Source organism: Lampris incognitus, chromosome 16 (genome assembly GCF_029633865.1).
Source record: "Lampris incognitus isolate fLamInc1 chromosome 16, fLamInc1.hap2, whole genome shotgun sequence".
In the NCBI taxonomy this organism is placed as follows: Eukaryota; Metazoa; Chordata; class Actinopteri; order Lampriformes; family Lampridae; genus Lampris; species Lampris incognitus.
The window spans coordinates 32,529,917-32,553,864 of record NC_079226.1 but is presented as its reverse complement, the minus strand read 5'-3'; the positions used below and the strand labels follow the sequence as shown (position 1 = coordinate 32,553,864).

General features: G+C 40.8%; 1 protein-coding gene across 1 annotated transcript; it reads right to left on the bottom strand.

Moving 5' to 3' along the window:
- Positions 1 to 1,354: 1,354 nt before the first annotated feature.
- ahi1 (Abelson helper integration site 1) lies at positions 1,355 to 22,910 on the bottom strand. The gene is made up of 27 exons (XM_056295425.1): positions 22,842 to 22,910; positions 22,597 to 22,670; positions 22,385 to 22,512; positions 19,870 to 20,456; positions 19,657 to 19,739; positions 19,381 to 19,567; positions 18,859 to 19,051; positions 18,401 to 18,496; positions 18,096 to 18,281; positions 16,444 to 16,596; positions 15,478 to 15,610; positions 14,740 to 14,863; positions 11,910 to 12,139; positions 11,487 to 11,593; positions 10,355 to 10,473; positions 9,598 to 9,728; positions 9,370 to 9,510; positions 8,878 to 9,065; positions 8,732 to 8,777; positions 8,523 to 8,575; positions 7,893 to 8,010; positions 3,471 to 3,529; positions 3,088 to 3,153; positions 2,830 to 2,992; positions 1,950 to 2,035; positions 1,717 to 1,796; positions 1,355 to 1,535 (listed from the first exon to the last, which is right to left on the bottom strand). Exons 2-27 carry the CDS (start codon positions 22,610 to 22,612, stop codon positions 1,355 to 1,357), a joined length of 3,654 nt encoding a protein of 1,217 aa, XP_056151400.1. The 5' UTR covers positions 22,613 to 22,670; positions 22,842 to 22,910.
- Positions 22,911 to 23,948: the final 1,038 nt, after the last annotated feature.

The window sequence follows — 23,948 nt, the reverse complement described above, 5'->3', positions numbered from 1 at the left end:
AGCACCTACCATGGGCATGTGAGTGTCAGAACTGGACCATGGAGCAATGGAAGAAGGTGGCCTGGTCTGATGGATCACGTTTTCTTTTACATCAGGTGGACGGCTGGGTGCGTGTGCGTTGTTTACCTGGGTAAGAGGTGACACCAGGATGCACTATGGGAAAAACATTGTTGCAGACCAAGTACTTCAAGGCAAGGGTATTCCCTTATGGCACTGGCCTCAGTTGGTTTTAATGTTTTGGCTGATCGGTGTAATTTTAGATAAGAACAATCCACTTAACAGATTTGTTGTATTTTTAGTAGATATTGCCTTATTAACCGCAACAACAGTAAGGCAAAGAGGTTGACTGGTTTAACCTCTGTGGTTACTCTAAAGTTGTGTATTCGCAGGCGAGTATTTCGCATTTTCATATCGTTTATTCGTCATGTCCCCGGTGTGTAAAGGCCTTAAATCCTATAACCCTATGGAGATGTATCGCAGGGATCTGAGAAAGGCTTGTTTAAAAAAATACTAAAATGATTATAAAGGGAGGGCATATTGTTCATTCATATTTTACACTTTTTTGGCATTTAGCTGCCACTCTTATCTGGAGCAGCTTTCAGATTTTGGGAACAAGTGACCAACACATCATTGATTTTTTTTCTATCCTGTGAGGTAATTTGCATGAAGTGACACCTTGTTGGACAAATCCTACACTACAATACTGTACATACCTCCACAACTGTCTCTGGAAGCTGTAGAGCAACAGACCAACAACACAAATGGCAGCTAGCAAATTAATATATATGGTATGATAACACTAGATTTTTTTTAATCGAACTCACATTCTGTAATATTTATATCGTTTTCAGGAAATTGAGCTTACAACCTTTTCTAATCTTTTACAAATATATATTTATATATACTATGATAAAAATATCATGTTAGAGAAACACTTCATCTACATATCCAAGAATGAATGTATGTAAGTAGGTTAAAATAAATACATATCCAAGAATGAATGTATGTAAGTAGGTTAAAATAAATACATATCCAAGAATGAATGTATGTAAGTAGGTTAAAATAAATAATCTTGAAACATACAAAAATCCCCAGAAATGTTGTGATTCTGTGTAAGAACAAGACAAAATTACTTTTTATAGTACATACCAGTAACTGATAAATTCTGCATGGAAAACACATCTCAACTCTTCAAGGCATTTTATATTTATGTATGTGCATATACTTATATATCTCTACAGACACACATACATATACAAAAAACAACAAATGAGTCTGCTGTCCTTACAAGGGAATGTAGCGCGATGGCACTGAGGCTGCACACAAGTCATGTCAGTGTGTGGTGATGCTTAGTCTATGCATCAGGCTCAAAGCCGCTGTTGGCCCAACCAGCTGGTCTCCTTGGGAGGGGCCTCTCTGTTAACCTGGCTCTCCTCCTTGTGCTGGATTTCCCTGAAGCATCTTGATCTGAAGATGTGACCTGAGGTGGCGAGGGCGGTGCCCTGAGCTTTTTAACTCTCTTCTTCCTTTTTGCCCTTTTGGACACAGACAAACAAACAGGGATCTCAACATGTCTGTAGACAAGAACTTGTGGACTAATATACAGGGTTTAACAGTGTGCATTAACCAGCTATTTTCAGTGTTTGGGAGTGGAATTGGATAAGTACATCATGAGTTCAGAACACATCAAAGCAATAATGAAAGAGCGACCCTTACTTGGCATCACCCGACTCAGTGTCAGTGTCTTGCTCAGAAAGAAACCGAAGTTCCCCCGAGGAACTAATGGCAGCAGAAACCTTGAAGAAAAACAAGAGGTAGTACAAAATAAATAAATAAATTGATAACATAAAGGATGGACATGCTTCAGGTAAGCCAAAATATCACACGTAGAACGTTTTTAAAAGGGTTCACAAATCCACAGGGATGGTTAGATCGATATTACTCCTCACCCTGGTGGGTGTCGACCTTTCAGCCATTCCCTCAGACAAGGCAGCATGTGTCTCAGTGGGGTGAGCCAGCTCTTCATTGAAATCCCCTATAACGAGAAAATTCATTAGCATCTAGCGCCAGATTCAGTATGTTCATACCCAGTATCCAGTGGGGTAGAGGGTTAATGCAAATTAGAAAATATTTACCACCACACAGGATATTACCATCCTATGCACCCTCCCTTTTTTTGGGGGGGGGGGTTCCCATGAAATTAAAAATGTACTTTCATTCTTGTTATCTCTTTTATCTGTATTTAATTTACATGTATTTATTAATATATTCTAGAAATTCAAACAAAAACATTCTATTTTTTTGTTAAGAAGAATAATATTTCTCTTCTTGACAAATACAATTTTTTTTGTGACATGATTCTGAACCTGCAGCCGTAGACTAACAAATAAATTCAATGAATGGGAGCAAGCTTGAGAGAAGACAAGTGATCCTATACCACCAAACAGAAGCTAGCTCATAGCATATTGCTATCCTTGTTCTTCTAAATTGGCATTATTGGCTGTTAGCCAAATCCAACTCCCTCCGCTCAAAAAAAAAAAATCCCACCCTACTATTCCATTTTATTTGGATATTTGTCAAATCATGGAAGTTTGCAGTACTCTAAATGCCATTTCATGGGACCTTTAAAGAACAGATGGCGAGACAATTCTATCCCCTCTCTTCTATTCACTCCATTTGTTCTTCAAAAAAATCCCTTCTACCTTTCTTCTTATCAATGATTCTTTCCTAAGCAGCTCTCTCTTACCCGGTAATTTCATGGTGACAGGATTTTTGGTGGTCTGGGAAATCAAGTTAACATCTCAGTCCCAATAAAAGACATTCACTCACTCTCTTCTGCCACGTAAGTAGCTGGAAAGTAGCCCTGCTGTCCATTGGCCAGGTGTCCAAACCACCAGCTGTCATTGTCTTTGTACAGCACACGAATGACATCACCGCGGTGTATGGTCAGTTCATCGGACCGGTTGGCACTGTAGTCATAGAGTGAGACAACCTGAGAGAGGAGCAGAAAGGCACAATCATTGAGCAGGGGCAAGGAAGAGACTGTCTGTGATTAGGCGAGGGTGGTACAGTACAGTGGGTACGTACCGTTTGTTGAACTTGGTCAGAATCTGTCTGTATTCGGCTGGCAGGAGAGACAAGCTCAGCGAGGCTCTGATGTGACAAAAGACACATTTGTCAAGTTGAAGCAACAAGTGACACCACTGGTAAACATTCACATTAATAGGAGATGCTTCAGTTCAAAGTGCCTTGCTACCGGGGTGGCCCTCCATAAGAATCGGGCTCCTGACCCTGGTATAGTTAGTGCCACTTCCACCCAATAAGCAAAACAATGAGTATTAGCAGCTGGCGTCCGTATAATTAGTACAGTAATGTTGCTGACATCTAACAACCACTGAAAGGAACAAAACACAAAGGATTCTACACCTAAGAAGTGCTCAACATTTATTCAACTGTTGCAGCAGCCTTACCGTCTGTAAGTGGAGAGATGGAGTTCCTTTCAGGCGATGTCCCACTGGACTGAAACCACCTGAAAGCAAAGTAAAAAACATATTTTTTCAATTTTTTTCCTGACAAAACATTATCGTGTTGACTAACATACAGATCACAACACCCATCTGCACTGATCACCTACAGACACAAGTGAAGATTACAAGAGGTCCATCTTTGTCCCTGTGAACGGTTCATCCATTATCCTAACCGCTTATCCTGCTCTCAGGGTCGTGGGGATGCTGGAGCCTATCCCAGCAGTCACTAGGTGGCAGGTGGGGAGACACCCTGGACAGGCCATCACAGGGCCCACACACACACATATTCACACCTAGGGACAATTTAGTATGACCCGATTCACCTGACCTGCATGTCTTTGGACTGTGGGAGGAAACCAGAGCACCTGGAGGAAACCCATGCAGACACAGGGAGAACATGTAAACTCCACACAGAGGACGACCCGGGACAACCCCTAAGGTTGGACTACCCTGGGGCTCGAACCCAGGACCTTCTTGCTGTGAGGCGACTGTGCTAACCACTGCGCCACCATGCCGCCAAAGCATACATAAGCATGTACACCTGTGAACAGTGTACATGCTTATCGAGATTCTTGAAGGGTAATTCCAGTATTTCTAAACCTGGGCCCTAATTTTCCATCATTTGTGGTCTAAATGACTAATAGGAACAAATTGTTTGGTAAATGGTCCAGTATTGAGCGAGAATGCTTCATTCGGCAGCCATGAAACAGGATGCAATGGGTGCAATTGTGCCCGTCAAAGTACGTCCACTAAAAGTGCTTGTTTTTGCCACTGACAGTTTCAGATTGTTAGTATAGGTTTTTTGACAACATTATGGAAAGGATCCCTACAGAGACAGACCTTTTTCTTTACATTTAGCTTCTTCTGGTCTCTGTTGTTAAAATCCCTTTTACTGCTGCTACTTATTTGCAGGGTGTGGTTTCGAATGTTTACAAAAGAAATCACGCCAAATCTTATCAGAGCAGACCATTCATTTGAGGTAGCACACCCTGAGACACAGAGGAACTGCTAGCAATAATTTATTTATGAAGTCATGGCTGGTTTCAACAATGTGGATGAGGCATTTGAATTTGATGGCCACCCGAATTTATTTCAGCCAGAGTACATGGATGACAAGCTCCTAGAAAGTGAAGAGAGGATGAGGAGAGAGAGAGAGAGGCAACAGGCAGAGGAGGGGGAACTAGTTGCTGCAAGGCCACGAAGCGTAGCTTCTCCTTTATTTTATATTTCCTCTTTCTATTCCTTGTTTTTTTTATTATTTTTTATAATGAGCGGAAGGGAAAGGAAGAATTTCATTGTACAAGGAAAATGTATTCTTTCTTTTTTTTTTGGTAATTTTTTGGATTTTTTTCTCTCTTTATCTCCCCAATTGTATCCGGCCAATTACCCCACTCTTCCAAGCTGTTCTGGTCGCTGCTCCACCCCCTCTGCCGATCCAGGGAGGGCTGCAGACTAACACGTCTCCTCCAATACATGTGGAGTCGCCAGCTGTTTCTTTTCACCTGACAGAGAGGAGTTTCACCAGGGGGACATAGCGTGTGGGAGGATCACGCTTATTCCCCCCCCCCCAAACAGTTGCCCCAACCAAACAGAGGAGGCACTAGTGCAGCAACCAGGACACATACCCACATCCGGCTTCCCACCTGTAGACACAGCCAATTGTGTATGTAGGGACGCCCGACCAAGCTGGTGGTAACACGGGGATTCGAACCGGCAATCCTCATGTTGGTAGGCAACGGAATAGACCACAATGCTACCCGGACACCCACCGGAAACTTGTTTTTAACTGTGCATATAACAATTAAGGCTTTGACTTGACTTGAGTTTCACTGTGGACATTATTAGAACAGACTATGCATAGGGACTCATTGAATAACTACCATCATCATCATTCATCACCAGTATCTCTATGAGATCTCCTAATGTATATGATATGCAAATGTGGGCATAAAAATGGTCTTATAGGTCATATAATAGGTAAGCATAAATATGACATTTTTACACCACGCACACACACATTGGCAACAGTACACCGATAATGTCAGCTTGTAGATATCACTTGTTCCATAATTATGAATGTCAACTGCTGAAAAGGGGAAATGAATCTATATAGACATTTTATAATCAGTCATGACTCAGTTGATATTTTGTACATACTTATTGAGTGATTGTTTTTGCCATTATCCTGCCATGCTTTCATGTGTACTGATGCCAGGTCAACACAATGACTTTAGCTAATATCATTGCCTCCACTCCATCTGCAGCAGGTCTCTCCCCTCTTGGAACAGCATTGTTCTTCAGGAAAAAGTGCTTCGGTATAGGATTTCTTCTCTTCTTTAGCTGGCAGTGGTCATCCCGGTCAAAACGGTCACTGCAGATCCGATGGTCTGCAAGGCGCAATGTACGAACAGGAGTGTTTGGATCCATCTGTAGCACAACTAGTCACAACTTCGGTGTGTCCCTATCCAACAAAGGTAGTCTATGAAAGTTGCGCGAAGTGTAACGTTGAATTCTTTTGGCACAATTTGGAAACACGCAAAAACGAACCATTGTTTGTTTGTTTGTTTATCTTTTAAATAACACTAAGCTACACTTTCTGTACTCCAACACAACAAAATCTTCCCGGCACTCCTCTCTCCTACTATCACTCACGTTTCCAGCATTGTCTTCATGCAACAACTCACCCAGGGCTCCGGACTAACTTTTTTAACCACCTTCCCGGAACCATCCCAAAAACTAATTTGAACCATCCCAAAGTCAGTGTAACTGTCCCAGATTCTAAATGTTGTCTTTTTGCTTTGTTATTGTCATCTATAATGGTTACTTGCATAAAAACCCACTATTCAGTTGATTAGGAAATGATTGTATTTTTATTTAAATAATTGCTTTGATTAAAAAAAATCTGGACGTTAGTAGTTTAAATTATAGAATAGAATACTCTTTATTAGTCATTTTGTGCATACATACAAATGAAATTTACTCTGCATTTAACCCATCCTAGCTGTGTAGCTAGGAGCAGTGGGCAGCAACCGTGCAGCACCCGGGGACCAACTCCAATTATTTCTTACTATTGGCTTAGTCAGGGCACAGACAGGAGTATTAACCCTAACGTGGATGTCTTTTTGATGGTGGGAGGAAACCAGAGTGCCCGGAGGAAACCCACGCAGACACAGGCAGAACATGCAAACTCCACACAGAAAGGATCTGGGATGGCCTGGGGTTCGAACCCAGTGACACAACAGCCCTAACCCCTGGGCCACCATGCTGCCCCATTATTATGTATTATAAGCTGCTTAGAATTAGTGTTAGGAAGTTAAACAGGTTACAAACCCCTCTCTAATATCGCTTTTATATTGCTGTGAAAACATCAACAAATTTCTCCTGACAGCTGTATTTATCTTTCTTCGCAAAAAAAAAATTTTTCAAGAACATTTGAACACATCATAATAAGGTAATAATTTACCTTTGCCCAATACTCACTTTTACTGAAAAGACCTTAAAGCATCATAATGCACTGCTAAAAATACACGCCTAGTTGATTTTTGACAGAAGCCACGTGCACAGAGGAGATTGAGCCCGGCAGAAAGTCAGACACAGGAACAGCATAGAGCATCAAGTCAAATGAGAAGACGTGCTCTATTGTAGTCAGAGCTCGGTTCAGTTTGTCATATGCTAAGCGATAGTTTAAAACAAATAAATAAATAAGAAATTATACATAAAAGCCCTTTCGTTCCAGAGGTGTCCCAAGGAAGATCTGTTCATCCCAAACATATTTTCGTTTGTCCCTGGGATGACGGGACATCGTTAGTCTTGAGCCATGAGATTTCAGAGCGAGACTGCTCCTTGAGCTAGTCTTCTGTTACGGGTTAGACACAAGTCTATTTCTGTAGGGGTCCTTTCCATAATGTTGTCAGACACTTACAATAACAATCTGAGCCTGTCAGTAACAAAAACAAGCACTTTTAGTGGATGTACTTTGACGGGTGCAATTGCCACATTGCAGCCTGTTTTGCGGCTGCCAGCTGAAGCGTTCTAACTCAGTACTGGACCAATTCCAAAAAATGCTGTCCCTATTAAGTCATTTAAACCTCAAATGATGGAAAAGTACCCCCAGGTTTAAAAATACCAGAATTACCCTTTAACCACGATACAGAGGCTGGGAATGTTAAGTCTCCCTAAATCCCTGCAGTGCTTTGTTACTGGACTTCTCTGCAAGTTCGGCCCTACGTGAACTTTTTCTAAACGCATTTGTATAAACCAACTTAATTTCTCCATAAATATTTGACCTCCTACCCCTTTGGCCTGGAGTAGGTCCATTCACAAGCAAACGGCAAACAACATGTGATTAACTGTAGAGCAACTCACGGTTTTGGGTGCTCATGGCTGCCTGAGGAATTAACTGCTCTGCCAGGGAAGCTGAGATCTGCATCTTAGCGTGGGGCGACAGGAGAGATGGAGGAGGCAACGAGGCATTCAGTTCCGTCTGAAAAAGGGATGACTCAAAGTTGCATACCCATAATTTCCATTTAATTATTAATACCATATCCAGTCCATCTTGTCTTGCCTCGAAACAGGTTTTTCATAGTCAGACTTTACCTCTGTCTCTATTGCTCAGTTTGAAGTAGGGACCGAAATTAAGTAAGAGATTTCAAATGATGACATTAATAGCAAACAGTTTAATGGTAAAAGGTGTACCCCTATAACAAAATGGCACGAGTTTACATTTAGATAAGACTAGATGAATTTTAAAGATTCACATGATTAAATCAAATTGTTAATTGTTGCAGGAAAATATTAAAAGAAACAAAATTTAGATGATGGGATTATATAAAATGACAAGTGCAAATAGTGCATAGTGTTTGAGCATATCAGTCAATATGAATATCATGTATATTCAATATCTACTAGTGATTCGCTGAAATGGCCCACATTTGTGAAGAGTTGTGTTTGGAAAAAAAAAAGAAGAAAAAAAAAGGTCACATTTCAAATACTCACCGTGCCAGAGTCCAACGTCAGGCTCCTCCCAGTGTGACTCATGCCCACTTTGCCTAAGAATCAGAAACACAAAAGACTTGGCATGTCTTGTCAAGAGTAAGAGAGCACCACAGAAGAGCACAAATACAGCCTAACCCATACATGATACAGCATACTGTTCTCATGGCAACACTAACAGAGCAGTAAGAAAACTTTTCAAAAGCTCATACCTTGCTCATACATATATCCAGGAATTGAAGAACGCCGATATGGCTCCTAAAACACAGGTTGACAGGGTTAGTACTTTTTATTCCTGAGTGACATTCAGATTTTAAACTGTTATTGACGTCCAGTGGACCCTAAGGTGAGTATTTACAAGAACTGAGTCCAGCTTCTCTTTGACACGCTGCATTTTGAGCGCCAGTCTTGTTGCTTGGGCATACTGATCCATGGCCAAGGATGTGTTGTTGAGAACTGCAGGTTCAGACAGATCTCTGAGGGGTTTGGTGTCCTCAGAGGCAGACTGGCTCACTCCTCTTATGCTCTGCACCTCCAGCTGGGAAACTGTGTAGAATAATTTGACACTAAGTCATAGATAAACAATATATAATATAGTTATGGTGATTTCAATGCCTGTTTATGACTAAAAACTGTCTCTGAGTAAAAACAAACAGAAAACGCAGACAATTACTTTTAGTGTGGAAGGTAACACTGAAAACAATCCTCCAGACTTATCTTGAATTACAACTGTGCTTTTAATTTCAAGGAAATAAACAAGGCTAAGGGGCATTTTGTTTGACTTGACAGAAAAAAATATCACTCACTGCTTGAAATATCAGTTTTATGGCCTAGAAAATTAAGAGCTAACCTTTGCGGTCATAAAGGTACACATGAATAGGCTGGCTCTGACCAAAGGCACAGAAAGCCACCATATTCTCATGTGGGTGAAATGCCACACCGCGGAGAGCTGTGGGGTAACACAGTTCTGAGTAGACCGCCACCTGGTCACCTGAGAAAACCATCCACAATACAGTTAAAACCGTTCGAGAGCAGACCGCTTACAACAAGCTGCTCTATCGGCACATGATGTCCTCACCAGTCTCAACGTTCCAGACATAGGCCATCCCATCCTCGCTGCCAGAGAATATGAAGTTCCCACAGGGAGTGAACGTGCTATAGATCCTCTCCCTGTAGTTTGTGGCCCCTGTATACTTCTTTACTGCTAGTCTGAATGACATGCAAAACAGTCCAATGAGATGTTACATACCTTCACTCCAACAACAAAAAAAAAATTCTTAGAGGTTTTTTCATTTTCATTTTCAAATTCTATATTCTTTTACATTTTGTGGATACATCTGAAAATTTTTGGTTGTGTTCAATATTTCTAGGAGCATTTTCATTACCTAACAATGGCTCTGTAATAAGACGAAGCTTGGTCACACCACTATAGCTAAAGATGATTCTTTGTTACTCAACTATCTTACTATGTATGACCTGAAACTGGGTTTTCAATGTCAGAAATTTGTTATTATATATGTAATTATATGTGCACTCCTTGTTGTAAAGAATGCAAACATGCAATATATTCCTGATAAACAAGGCAGATTAAGGGATATCCTGGGGGCTACATCAGTTGGGCACATGCCACAATGGCCCAGACCTCAGCAGAGCAACCAGCAAACAATCCAGCCAAAGATGTTTGTTGCCTGTCCTCTACCCTCTCTTCATCTTATCATTCCTGTCACTCTCCATTTTCCTTCCCAACTGGGGCAAAATTGCCCAAAATATTCTTGAAAAAAAGGACCACAACAACAACAACAACAAATGTAGAAGAAAAACAAAATGATAATCACATTCTCAAATCCATCACCCTCAGGACGCTGTCCTTGGCATGGATGAGCAGGCGACGGCCGTTCGGATGGATCTCCAACATGTTGATGGGGATACTTCTGAGGTCACTCTCCTCAATTTCCTTACAGGCGAGAATGCATACAACATAATGATTTGCCAAGTCCGAATGTTACCTTTATTTTACAATTATTACCAATCCTTTTTTTTGTTGCAAAAAACAAGTTACATTTATTTCAAACCCATCTGTAACAACTGATTGGAAAAGTTTTCATTTATTTATTTATTCATTTTCACTCCACCCTTACTACATTGATGAACCATAATATCAAAACATGCAAGAACTGCTTTTCCGTTCAACCTTCACTGATATACTCAAATCCTGCTGTGAAGTGCCTCCTGTGCAGTTGAAATCCTTAGCGTCTGCCTCGCTTATCTCTCATCAACCTGCACTGTACGCAATGTAACTCCTTAAACACTAATCTTATGATTATACTGAGGTAGAAATAACCTCATGAAATATAATATTAATCTGGACTCCAGAAAAAAATTTTTTTTTTAGCTGTTTCAATACAATGATATCACACATCTGTTTGCTAGAGGAACTACGTCTCACAGATGCAGAATATTGAAAATTTACAGCCAGATGGATTAGCCAGATTTATCAACATTAATATCGATATCGTGATATGAGACTTGATATTGTCTGGTATTTTGGATATCTTAATATCATGATCTGACGTTAATTTTATTTTGTCCTGGTTTTAAAGGCTGCAAGATGACATTTTCTGAACTTATCAAACTGTTGTAGCTGTTCTATTATTTGCCTTTACCTGCTTGGTCATCCACATTACTAATGACTGTTTATCAAAAATCTCTTGTGTTTAAATATCTTTTGAAAATATAGATAGAGATATGTGGTAGGGCTGTGACAGACCAGTAGGCATGTCACAGTTTATTTCCTTCCATTGTCTTTACACTGCTTGTTTGATTCTTTTTTTATTTTTTTCACTTAATGAAATTTCTTCCAATTTCTGAATTGGAAAAAAAGATTCCCAACCTATGGTATTCACATGTAGAGTAAAAGTTTGGAAAATTGGGAGGAATACACTTTTTCCCTGAGAATTTCTCCCTTACCTTTTCTATAACCCAGTGTTGACATGGCTGCCGCTGCTTACTGGTGTTCACCAAGGTTTTCCACACAACAATTAGACCAGTGTTGTCCGCAGAGAACATTCTCCTTCCTATGTGAGATATTAAAGGCAAGATGGTGAACACCTTGCATCAGAATGTAAAGCTGAATATACAAAATCAACAGATTAGGAAGAGTTCATTTCAGAAAGAATATTTTTACATTACGCAAGCAAAAAACATCATTACATGCCTCAATATTTAAATGATACTGATTTGTTAGCCAAGGAATTAAATTTACCTATTGCCCTTTGTAAAAATGGCACAATTTTGTTTAATGTTTTAACTTTCAATCAGTGACAGCAGGCATCATTTACTGTCTTATTAGCAGGTATGTCACATCATCATCAGACTTGGCCAACACTACACCTTCTGAGTCAAAACATATTGTGTTGATGAAGCTGTTGTGGCCCTCCAACTCCTGAAGCAGCTGGCCATTGACGTCGTCAACATCCAGCCTCCATACCCGCACCAGGCGGTCGTAGCCCCCCGTCACCACCAGGCTCTGGGCCGCGGGATGGTACTGGGCACAGTACACAAACGTAGGATGCGGGAGCACCTTCTGGGCTATACCCAGAAGCCTGTCCACATCCCATACCCTGTGGAGGAAAGCCAGAACCTATTATGTATTCCATGGCGAGTAACAGAACAAGATCAACACTTTTCACATGAAAAAAAAAGAAGAAAAGAAATGCTGCAGCTATGATAAATAGTTGCAGTTTGTTGCAGATTATCAACACTGGCTGTGTATGCTTAATCACTGGTACCAAACAGAGCGAAATACAGGGTGCCTGCAGGTACCAAAGAGGTAAATCTAATATTTTTTAAGACCTTTTAAGACTAAATAAGAGGGAATTCAAGACCAATTTCCATGCTGGCAGGTACAAGTAGTAGTAGTAGTAGTAGTAGTAATAGTAGTACTACAAGATAAAGACCACCCATACACAACCACACAAATAAAAAAACACATATAGAAACGGGAGTAAAAGGTGAGCAGATGAAGTACAAAAGTTACAATATAAGTGAAAAAAAGAGAGAAACAGGAATGGTTGGAGATGTGCTGATGCTACTTGTACTTTACAGAGTTGAGCAGTGAAATGGCAGAGGGTATGAAGGAGAATTTATATCTGTTAGTTTGATGGTTGTGTGAGGCAGGAACCAGAGGGCAGAATCTTAAATTCTAAGTGCAGGGGGTGGGTAATGTCAGATATAATGGACTCTGCTTTCTTTAACAACCGTTTGCTTTACAATTCAGACAGACTTTTCTGCTGAGTGCGAATAATTTTGCTACTGACTTTCGTCACCCTTGTTCATGAGTTCTTCTGTTTGAGGTTGAGAAATGCATACCAATAGATATAAGAAAAAGTGAAAACTGACTCAAAAGATTTATAAAACAATGTCATCGGGGATCTGTCAACCTGGAAATTGGCTAGCTTCCTCAGACAAAAAAAAAGAAAAAAAGACCTTGCCGGCTTTTCTTACACAGCATAACTGTATGTCTATCAAAGGTCATCTTATTGTCAATTATAATGCCCAAATACTTGTAAGACTCAGCAACCTCAACCTTGTCCATTAATTACAGTGTTTGAAGGAGTTGGGTAGAGACGTCTGAAATCAATGCACACGTCCTTGGTTTTTGTCACATTCAATTATATAAAGGCTTCTTTATACCAATTCAAAAAGTAGATTATAGCAGGACCGTGAGACATTTCATCATTCTTCAGCAGAATCATTATAACTGTATCATTTGCAACCTTCACAATGTGACGGTTGTCAAACTAACTATGACAGTCATTGTGTACATAATATAGTATAAAAGAGGAGAGAGGACGCATTCTTGGAGGGAGCCAGTTGATGTTCTAGACCATCCAGAGAGATGTTCATTTACTCTCACTCTCTGAGTTCTATTAGTGAGGAGGTCCAAAATCCAGCCCACAATGTTAAGAGCCCAACCCAAAGCACTCGGTAAGCTTTTGCACCAGCAGTGGGGTTGTACAGTGTTGAAACCAGATATAAAGGCCACAAACAACAATCTAGCATGGTTTTTACCACCCTTTAAGTGCTTGCATATGAAGTTGAGTAGAATTATACCCTTTTCACACTGGCCGAAAACCTGCAAAAAAACCTGCTAATGTTCACCTTTGGTCAATGTAAAAAGGCGGATGTTAGCGGGTTTATTTTGGCCAGTGTGAAAGGGGTATTATAGTAGCATCCTGCAGCCCCGTTGGTTCGATATGCAAATTATAGAGGGTCAAGGGGATGTTCAGTCCTCCCCAGTAGTTCTTTTTTTATTGAGTAGGGGCAATTCTAGGATGGGGGTTTTTTTCTTAACATGGTGGGCACAAAGAAGCCATAATTTTTTGAGAGTGGTCAACTTAATGTCTTGTACATATTTGTTCTAGCATATTCTGCTCCATAAATATTACATTGGTGAAAATTTATTTATTTCCCAAATTGTATCTGGCCAATTACCCCACTCTTCCGAGCCATCCCGGTAAAGTTGTAAAGGTAGGAACTGTATATTTGGTTCAGTGCAGAGGTAGGTATTAGATAGAAAATGGAAGGTTTAGATGCAGACCCTTCTAGTTTCCGTCAGGTCAGGCAGCAATTTCCTTCTTAATAGGTTCCTTTAGGTCAGATACTAATGCAAGTGATACCCTTTTCCCCCTCAGTGCTTTGTACAGGTAAATGTAAGCGTTTGCTTAAATTTATCTCTACAGGTTAGGTATGACAGGTAATTGAAGGGAATTGGGATAATCTATAAAAGGTATTTTCCGCACCAAGTAACTGTAGCAGGCAAGTACAGGTTCTGCGTAGAAGAAAGGATTAGGCTTAGGGTTTTACAGGCTATCAAACATTCTGACTCTGCTTCAGAAGAATTTGATTAATACTGATAAAAATAAACAAAATTGTAAAATTTTAATGTAAAAATTAAGACCATAAATTGAAATTTAAGCCAATTTAATGACTTTTAAGACATAATATTTGTGAGATTGTATTTATGACATTTAACCGCAGACACCTGGTAAAAATATTAGAGGAGTACTAACTCCCCCTAGAGGCGGTAAAAATACCAACTGTTCCTGGAGCTCAAACACTGAGTTTGACAACTTATAATACAGCATTGTATTCAAATTACTATAAACTTCACTGATTCATTTGCCTGATACATATTGATATATACCTGATGTATATTTACCTGACAGTGCCGTCAGAGGAGGCGGACAAAAGGCTATGGTCATCTCTGGACCAGCAGAGATCATACACAATACTGAGATGGCCACTAAAGGCAGCCAAAACCTTGCCGGAGGGGATCTCATACACTGAAACAGCAAAAGACCACAGTGTTATTTCTAGGAATCATTTTTTCAATCCTCACATACATTTTGGGTGTTGCACACTACTGTGGTCCATCACCTGTGCTATTTATTACTGCTATTCATTCTCCACAAGTTGGAGGTCCTTGGTGTAATCTTCCCGATAACAGTAATACATGTTGTGATTGCTTAACAGCACTGATTGGAACAACCTTCTCCGTAAACTGCCGACAAAAACCTCGCTCCCCAGATATCTACATTCAACAACACAAGTGCTTGGCTTGCTGTGTTTTTGTTGTTGTATCAATGCTCCATGTACCAAATGACTTGGCACGAATTTGCAGACTGGAGAAATTTTCAGTGATCACACTGAATGAAATCTACTGAATTCTTTTGAAAATGACAGACATCAACAAACATACTGGTTAACTGCTGCTTTTTTTAAGAGCTTGTTTGTTTAGGTTGCTTGTATTTTGTTTTTATTCATATGGCTAAATGATAGACATCTAGATCCAAGTAGAATACACTCAGTGCCTTTAATTAGTGGGGATCTTCTGCCGAGTTTGCCTAGTGGGGGGTGCAGACAGTGAAAGCAGGTGCACCAATAAGGTGTTGCTTACCTACAACAGGGAAAGCATCTCTGTCAGCACAAGCAGCAGCAAGCACAGTCCCAGCGTGAGAGAAGCGCAAGGTGAAACAGCCCATCTGACCGCCCCGGAACGACAGTACAGGCTTGTTGGGAATCCGGCAGATCTTCAGACATAAAAATGCCACGTTAGATTTCATGTATGTATGCCTACAACCTGGTTAAATATCATTTGTTAATACTCTTAGCTAGTTTTAGCCCACTTAAGAGCCTGAGTAGCTGGGTTTGCAAATTGGAAAAAAATACAAAGTTAAGAGAATCACAGGAAACTGAAGTCAGTTTAGTTTTCTGTTTAACAATAGATGGGACTCTTTCTGAATTTTCCTGATGTACTAAACCCCTCCCTTCTAGTAGTTCAAGTTGATTTAAACAAACAGTAAGAATTATTTATAATACTATTTTCTGCAGATGTTTGTGTTCAGAAAATCCCAAATTACAGCGTTTGCTAGCTTGTAATGCAAAAATGCATGGAACTCAAGAGTCAAGGCCATTTGAACATTTACCTCTATTCAGTAATTCCTTTTTCAAAGAGCCTTTCATTGAGCTTCACTTGATACTATCAGAATATTAACCAATCATCAGTTGAAGTCATTTTAAGAAACACGGCAAATAGTGTGAAAAAGATCTAAATTGTTAACAACACAGTGAGACCATATGACTCCTAGAATATAAGGCTTGATGCAGTACTGCTAGACTGGGCTCATAGCACAGCTGGTTTTCCACTCTGCCAGGTGTTCAGTTACATTCTCCTGCTGTCTAAAGTATTCCAGCCCCCAATCAGAGAGGTTTTAGACCTAGAACAACAGATGAATTTGCATCTAATTGCATTTAAACCAACGTACTGGGCAACCCCGAGGACCAGACTGAGAACCACTGGGCTAAATTAAGGCAAGACTACACAAAAAAAAATGTTTAAAAGTTTTAATTCTACAGTACAAACCTGACCAGGCACCCTGCTCCATTTTAGGACAGAGGGTTTGCTCTCTAGAGGCTGTGACAAGCTTCTCTTGGTGACCTCACTCTGGAGTTCACTGTAGGAGGTGCTCCCCCGCTCCTCCTGCAGTGCCATCATGGAGCGCATACTGGGGTCCACCTGCCAACAAAAACCAAAGCATATAATAAAGAGCCTACTGGCAACTTGATATTATTTACATTAAGACACCTACATGGCAGAAATTAATATCACCTCTACCATTTTATCCGCAGTAAAAACCATTCACTTAGTATTTTATTCATTGGCTAGAAGGAGAAAAACAAGCATGGAAAAAGATAATCTGGAATACACTTGAAAATGAAGTACTAAATAGTGGGCAGCATTTAAAACAGCATTCATCAGTTCTACAATATTCACAATTAGGGTTGGGTACCGAATTCGATACTTTTAAGGGTACTGACCAAATTCTGTCGGTACTACCGATTCATGTTCGATCATCCATCCATTCATTATCCCAACTGCTTATCCCGCTCTCAGGGTTGCGGAGATGCTGGAGCCTATCCCAGCAGTCATTGGGCAGCAGGCCGGGAGACACCCTGGACAGGCTAGCAGGCTATCACAGGGCCGACACACACACACACACCTAGGGACAATTTAGTACTGCTGATTCACCTGACCTACATGTCCTTGGATTGTGGGAGGAAACCAGAGCCCTCGGAGAAAACCCACGCAGATACGGGGAGAACATGCAAACTCCACAAAGAGGATGACCCGGGACGACCCCCACGGTTGGACTAACCCGGGGCTTGAACCCAGGACCTTCTTGCTGTGAGGCAACCACGCTAACCACTGCACCACTGTGCCGCCTCATGTTAGATCAATCGGTGCCAAATTTCGATACCTTGAGAGCAGGTTGTGTTGTGAATTATAATAAATATGAATAAGATTCCTTAAGAGCCTTTCGAAAAATCCCTCCTAGTTTACTGCTTGTTGCAAGTAAACATCTGGGTGACAGAGTATACGTTAGAAAGAAATAGAGAGAGCAAGACTGATACCCCTCCCCTTAACCTACAGCTTTTTCAAGTCCAATACAATGAGGCAATGGTGAGCCGAAAATGGTCGTACTTGACACAGACAACGCTCGCTGCAATATTTGTGATGCAAAATGCAAAGCTGACTTATTTTTCCCACGACACCGGCACCATGGGCTATGCGTCACAAATTGTGGTCACTCACTCCTGGACGACCTGAGAGGGACAGTTAGTACGTGCGCTTGTTAGTCTTCAAAATTCCTCAGATTAATCATAATCTAACTAAAACGGAAGGAGTCTCTGTCTGTCGGTCCTTCCATTCTCTCGACAACCATTCATCTGATCAACTTTACACATGGCGGGTACACTGTGGGTCTGGACAGTTTTGTGCTTGTTTACTTATTTTTTACTACTGAAATTACATTCTTATCATTACAGAGAGAGTAAAGTACCAATAAAGGTACCGTTGGGTACCGGTACCCAAATTCCAGGTACTGGTACCCATATTGGTTCAAATGTGAACGGTACCCAGCACTATTCACCATATTGTCATCAATCAGTAATTAATCTAATTACTGATAATAATGCCCGAAACACTAAAATACAACATACAGACAACAAACTTACATGCTCAGGTAGTTTGATGCCCTTCACTGTAATGTAAAGGGTGGATGCATATTTGTTTCGAGGGTATCTCCTCCACCAGTCAACTACTTCGATTGTTTTAGGTTGCCTCTTTGCCCGGGCTGGGGGGGAAAAGAGCTGAAGGCGTAGTTTACTGTCGATGTTCAGCATACCATTAGTGCCTACAAGCTGAAGGAGACAGGATGAAATTAAAATCAGCAAAAGGTTATTTTTAAGGAGACAGAATTAAATTAAAACGAGCATTAGGATTTTTTTTTTTATTTCAATGGCAAACCCAAATTCAGTACCTTAAGGAATGCCCATGCTATTTTTCTGAAGCCCCGCTCATGCTTGTCGACAGCAACATTGGCTCTCGCTTCTTCCATGGTCATGAAATCCAGCACCTATGGGACAGAATTAAATTAAAACCTTCTTTGCTTTGCTAAAACCTGCTTCATAAATAGACCGTTGTTATGAGTGTATTGGTTACCCAAGAGTTTGCAATGCAAAATTAAAATTTGAAGACTGGTTGCGATGTCCAGACAGTCTGTGAATTGCTAAAACTTGCCCATTCCTCAAAAAGTACTACCGAGTTGCCCCTGAGCAAGATTATTAGCTCTCAACTATTCCAGTGGGGCTGGTTAGTAGACAAGAGCAGAGGAGTTTGGTACTAGGGGACTTCTGGGTAAGACTGTGTATATGAATCATTTGAATATGAAGCAGAGAGTTGAACATGAGCACATACATAAGCAAAATATACTTTTACCTCAAAAAAGAGTATAACCCTGGGGCTTTCATCGTCATTCTGAAGGAAATAACCAAAGCGCTCATTGAAGATTATCTGCTCCCCCCACTCAGGAACTGTTGATTTATTTTTCTTGAAGTCAAAAGGCTGAGTCATGATGGGAAGAATATGGTCAACATTCTCCTGCTCATAAAACGATGAAACTGGTCTGTGGCTGAAAAACAGAAGGACGCGGCCAATCTCACAAAATTAGAAAATTTTCAGTCATTGCACATGCAGATAAAACATTGTTTGGATTGTATCACTACAGCAGTGGTCCACCACTGCATCAACAACATCACAGCTGTTGTCAGATATCACAGCACATCATCAATCAAAAATACAAGAAAGCGTGAACCTACATTTGGAAATTTTGCCTTGCTGTCTATGTGAGCAAATAAAAAAATTTTGCTTAGCAACCTTAACCTGGACAGACACGGCACCCTGTATTTTATCAGCAGAAGCATACTGCATTTTAGTAGGGTGGAGACTATTCATCCTCACCTGTCCTCTTTCCTCACATACTGCCCTGTCGTCTCATTGACCACATGAATCTTCAACATGGGGTGTGATATCAACAGGTCAGTCTTGAGACGGTCTGTCCTGTGAATGTACACTCCGAGCACTAGGCTGTCATCAAAAACAGGTTTCTGTGGTGTTTCTGCTTCCTGTTCACGCTCCTCCTTCATGACTAAAACAGGAACATAAGATATGAAAATCAATCACCACCAACACCATATGTGGGTCTTATGGCTTTTTATGTGACAGAGTCCTTATTACCTTGCTTTCTTTTCTTCTTCTTTCCTTTGGATTCAGCTTTATTTTCTGTGTCACCAACGTGTTCCATACTTTCATCTTGATCCCTGGCGGTATAAAAGGGATTAGATCTCTCTCCCACCTCTTCATGTTATGTACAAATATGGCTATATCAAATAAATGGACTGTGAAATCAAATCAAAATAAATCCAACATTGTACATGCAAGTGTATGTACCTAATTTCAGACTCTGTATTCACTGATTTAAGCTTCTTCTTTTTCTTCTTTCCCATGTCATTATTCAACAAGATTTCTTGGCGGGTAGCATTCAAGTCAGATTTTTTGACCATCTTCTTCACAGTTCTTTCCTCCTGCTGTTCAATCTGCTGCTGGTATTCATGCAACAGCTCATCCTCAGCATCTGCCACCTGCCTCTCCACCTCCTCCTCCACATCCCCTTTCCGCCTCCCCTTCTTAATTCTCTTCTTTGGTTCCTTTCCAGTAGCCCCGTCTGGCTCAAAGGAGATCTCTGACTTGGATGCCTCTGCATCGTCAGCACTATCATTCTGAATGTAGCTTGGTGTGTCCTCCTGCACAGGCAGAGAAGGAAGTTCCCTTTTACCCTTCCGCTTGCCTTTGGATGGCTGAACCTCCTCCTGGTTCCCATGACTACTGATGTTAAACTTCTCTGCTAGTTCCTGTTCCCTTCTCCTGTTCTTAGTGAAGCGAGGGCTTCCCTGTTCATGGTGGTATGTATTCTGGAGGATGGTCTCATCTTCCTCGGTGTCTTTCTCGAGGTTGAGATTTCTGCGTAGTGTCTGTAGCTGGAAGAGACAGGGTACATGAAGTGGCGACAAAAATACTTGCAAAGTTTAATGTTGGTTCATGTGAGTGTGCAGAAGACTTTGTGGTGCGCAGATTTATTTTACCTATTTTATCATACTACAAAGCTCCAAAAGACAAGGTTACATCAAACAACAGGCAAAAATGTGAGGGTGGGGCTAAGATGTTAGCCTAACAGGTTGCAATTTACACGCTCTTGCACCAAGACTTTCAAAATATATGAAAAAAGCTACGTTTTGATTTTTGAATTCATTTTATGCAAGTCGTTGACACTGGGTTCGGCTGCAATGGTCATAAATGTGAGCTTTCATCTCTCTTGGCTGTGGAAATTAAAAAAGCTAATTCAACCTGTGCGCTGGTTAGTGGCAGCCATGACTACAAAGACGTGGGGGAAGCAGAAGCCTTCTGCCTCACTGTAGAGCAATTCCCGTCACTGCCAGTGACTCCAATTAAGTCTCCAGCTGCAAAGAAAAAGTCTTCGGAGCTGAAAACTCTTTTCTCAGTGAGATCTTTTCTCAACTTGCCAACCTACAAGGCTTGTTAATGGCAGATCTGATAAGATAGAAAGCAAGATCGTGGCCCTATCTGACAAGGTGGAGATTGTTTCTGCTGACCTCAAAGCAGTCACTGAAAAGGTAACTAGCCTTGAGCAATGTTTTCATTTAACTAGTCTGTCTGTATTTGGATGTACTTATTTTTGTGTTCATTACTTTTATTTTAATTATATTTAACTTTTTTCTTTCTATTTCTTATATGTCTGTAACCCCCCCTGGCATTTTATTCAAATTAATATATATCGTTCTTTAGTGTATTCAACAAAGTTTTAAAAAAACGGGGAGGGGGGGCAAAATGTCTGTTAATGTTACACTGCTTGCTGCAAAACTTCATACATCAAAGAACGTTATTGTATGGCTTTTTTCAAGCTGTTAGAGTCCTCTTGTACATTGATTCATCTTGAATATGTTTTGCCTAGTAGTGTTGATTTGAATAAAATGGCAAATTTCAGGACTGATATACAGAAATATACAGTCCACACACTGCTCGTTACGCTTCAGTTGGGTGCTTACTGATATGCCAACATTTGCAAAACATTGATGTATCATTAAATCCCCATATGGGATCATACAAGTTATTCATTTCTCCTCCACCTGCCTATATTAGTATGATACACAACTGACCTTTACTACTTTCTAAGATCACTATGGTATATTATGATGAAAAAGACGAGACAAAGCAAAATTTAACTTGTATTGAAATGCAGCTAAGTGAAACATATTTATGAATGATTCCCATTAATCATGTGAAAAGAAGTCTAACATTTTGAAAACGATTGTTTAGGAATATGTTAGGCAATCTTCACAGATAGCAAAATTGCTGTGGCCCGGACCCATCCTACACTGACACTTTCATCCGGCCCACATACTGCGTGGGATGGCACTTGGGCGGTCCACTTCTGTTTGCCAGATCTGGGCCAGAACCAAGCCATAGCAATGCCGCATGTGCCACATATTTGCAAAAGGTGGCCCATATTTGTTTTATGATATTTAGGCCATATTCACCATTTACCACACAGGCCACTTCAGGGTCACATCCAGATTACATGATGTCGAGAGCGCCGCATCTTTGCCAAAAAAGGCCCACATTTGATTAGGCATATTTGGGCCATATTTGCTATTATACATGCGGACCACTTCAGGCTCACATCCATTTTGTCAGGGCCAGAAGAAGGCCATCAGTGTCACATCATTGCCTGAAGTGGCCCACATCGGGATGCTATCTGGGTTGAATGAAGGTTGGAAAGGAGTTCAAAGTGACGTTCTACCCCATACGAAAACCAAACGATTTATTTACATATTTGAAATAATTCATTCATTCATTCATTCGAATAGCTAATGTTAGAGCAACATACCACAATGCTCTCCTGAGGTTCAGAGGTCTTCTTTTTCAACTTATTTTTCTTCTCTGATGGAGGGTCTGTGTATTTCTTGAGGACCTCATTGAATCTGTCCCTGGTCTTTGCCCGGGCTTCACTCTCACCTGAAAATTGTGTTTAAAAAGCAGCTTAACAGTAAGCAATCAGCAAAAATATGCGCGTGCAGTTGTCTGTGGCAACGAATTTACCTGCCGGCATTCTCATACACCGAAATGTCTTTCATTCTGTGAACTTGACACTCGGCCAATGAGTTGTTTTCATGCTAAACAAACATAAATAAAATGAGATATGAGTTACTGTAAAACAAAACAATGTCCAAGCAGTAAGATATTTAGTGTGCTGGAGAGCTATGTGATAACTGGTTCAACATGAAGACACAAAAATATTATCTTCTGAATCGTCTTCCTTAGCTGAGGCTGAAAACAAAACGTACCTAGCGTTAGATTAGATAGAAACGGACGGTCACGCAGGGTAACGTAAACCGGCTGGCTAACGACAGCTAGCTAATTACAGTTTTATCATATTTACGTATTTAACCTTAAGTTCAGGATGCACGTGTGCTCTAACAAATGCTTTATATTTGTGAATTAAGCTTAAAAAAATATATCTCGAAACAAACTGTGTCCTGCAACTTTGCTACCCCGCCTGCAGCGATTGGAATTTACTCCAAACCATGGCTGCCACGGTCTCCAAGACAACAATAACCATGTAAGCGGAAGTAGAAGGGAGGGAACGGCCTTAGTTTTCCCACCCGCATTTCGCGCAGGACCCACCCTATTCTGCATTTGATTGGCTAATACTCGTTGCCTCTTTGGTTAGATTGGCTAAGGTTAGGGTGGGGTTAGGGTTAGTCAATCAGAAGCAGATTAGGGGCAATTCTACGCCAAATGCGGGTGGGAAAACATAACGCAAGCGTATGCTTTACCTTCTTCTTCTTCTTCTTCTGCGTTTCTTCTTTTTCTTCAGATTATAGGCGGTCCACCTTTATAGTACATTACCGCCACCTACTGGGATGTAGTGTAGAGACTCAGAGCCCAAGGTAGCTTCTTTTAAAAAAAACATAAATTCCATGACTCCAGCATCCCCGCGAACCTGAGAGCAGGATAAGCGATTTGGATGATGGATGGATGGATGGACATAAACTCTACTCACTAATCCCACCTCCCTCAAAAAAAATAAAAAGATAAAAAACGTGCTCTACTACCTCTCACTGGCTTCAACTGTAATAGACTCCGTAGATTAATTTGTTTAATTCCGTTTTCTCTTCAGTTTTCCTTCCAACGTCCCTCTCTCACTCGTGTCACACTGCAATAATACATGTTACCCTGTTTCCATTTCCTGGCATCTCCCCGTATTGTGTTTCCCTATCAAGTGTGGTGTTGGGTTTAAACCTGACCATTTCGTAGCCTGCTGTTATCTTCTCTCGGCCTCTAACTCTCCCTCTGCACGTCGTGTCGAAATCTCCTCACCCAGGTCCCGGGACGTGTGACGTGGGTTATACAGTCACGTAACTCTAAATTACTTTGCAAAGACGCATCTG

Coding starts and splice junctions, on each gene's coding strand:
- ahi1 (XM_056295425.1), bottom strand. Junction 12,140..14,739: donor TCCTCTGACGGCACTGTCAG/GTAAATATACAT, acceptor TTTCCTCCACAG/GGTATGGGATGTGGACAGGC. Junction 9,066..9,369: donor GTACCTTTATGACCGCAAAG/GTTAGCTCTTAA, acceptor TATTCTACACAG/TTTCCCAGCTGGAGGTGCAG.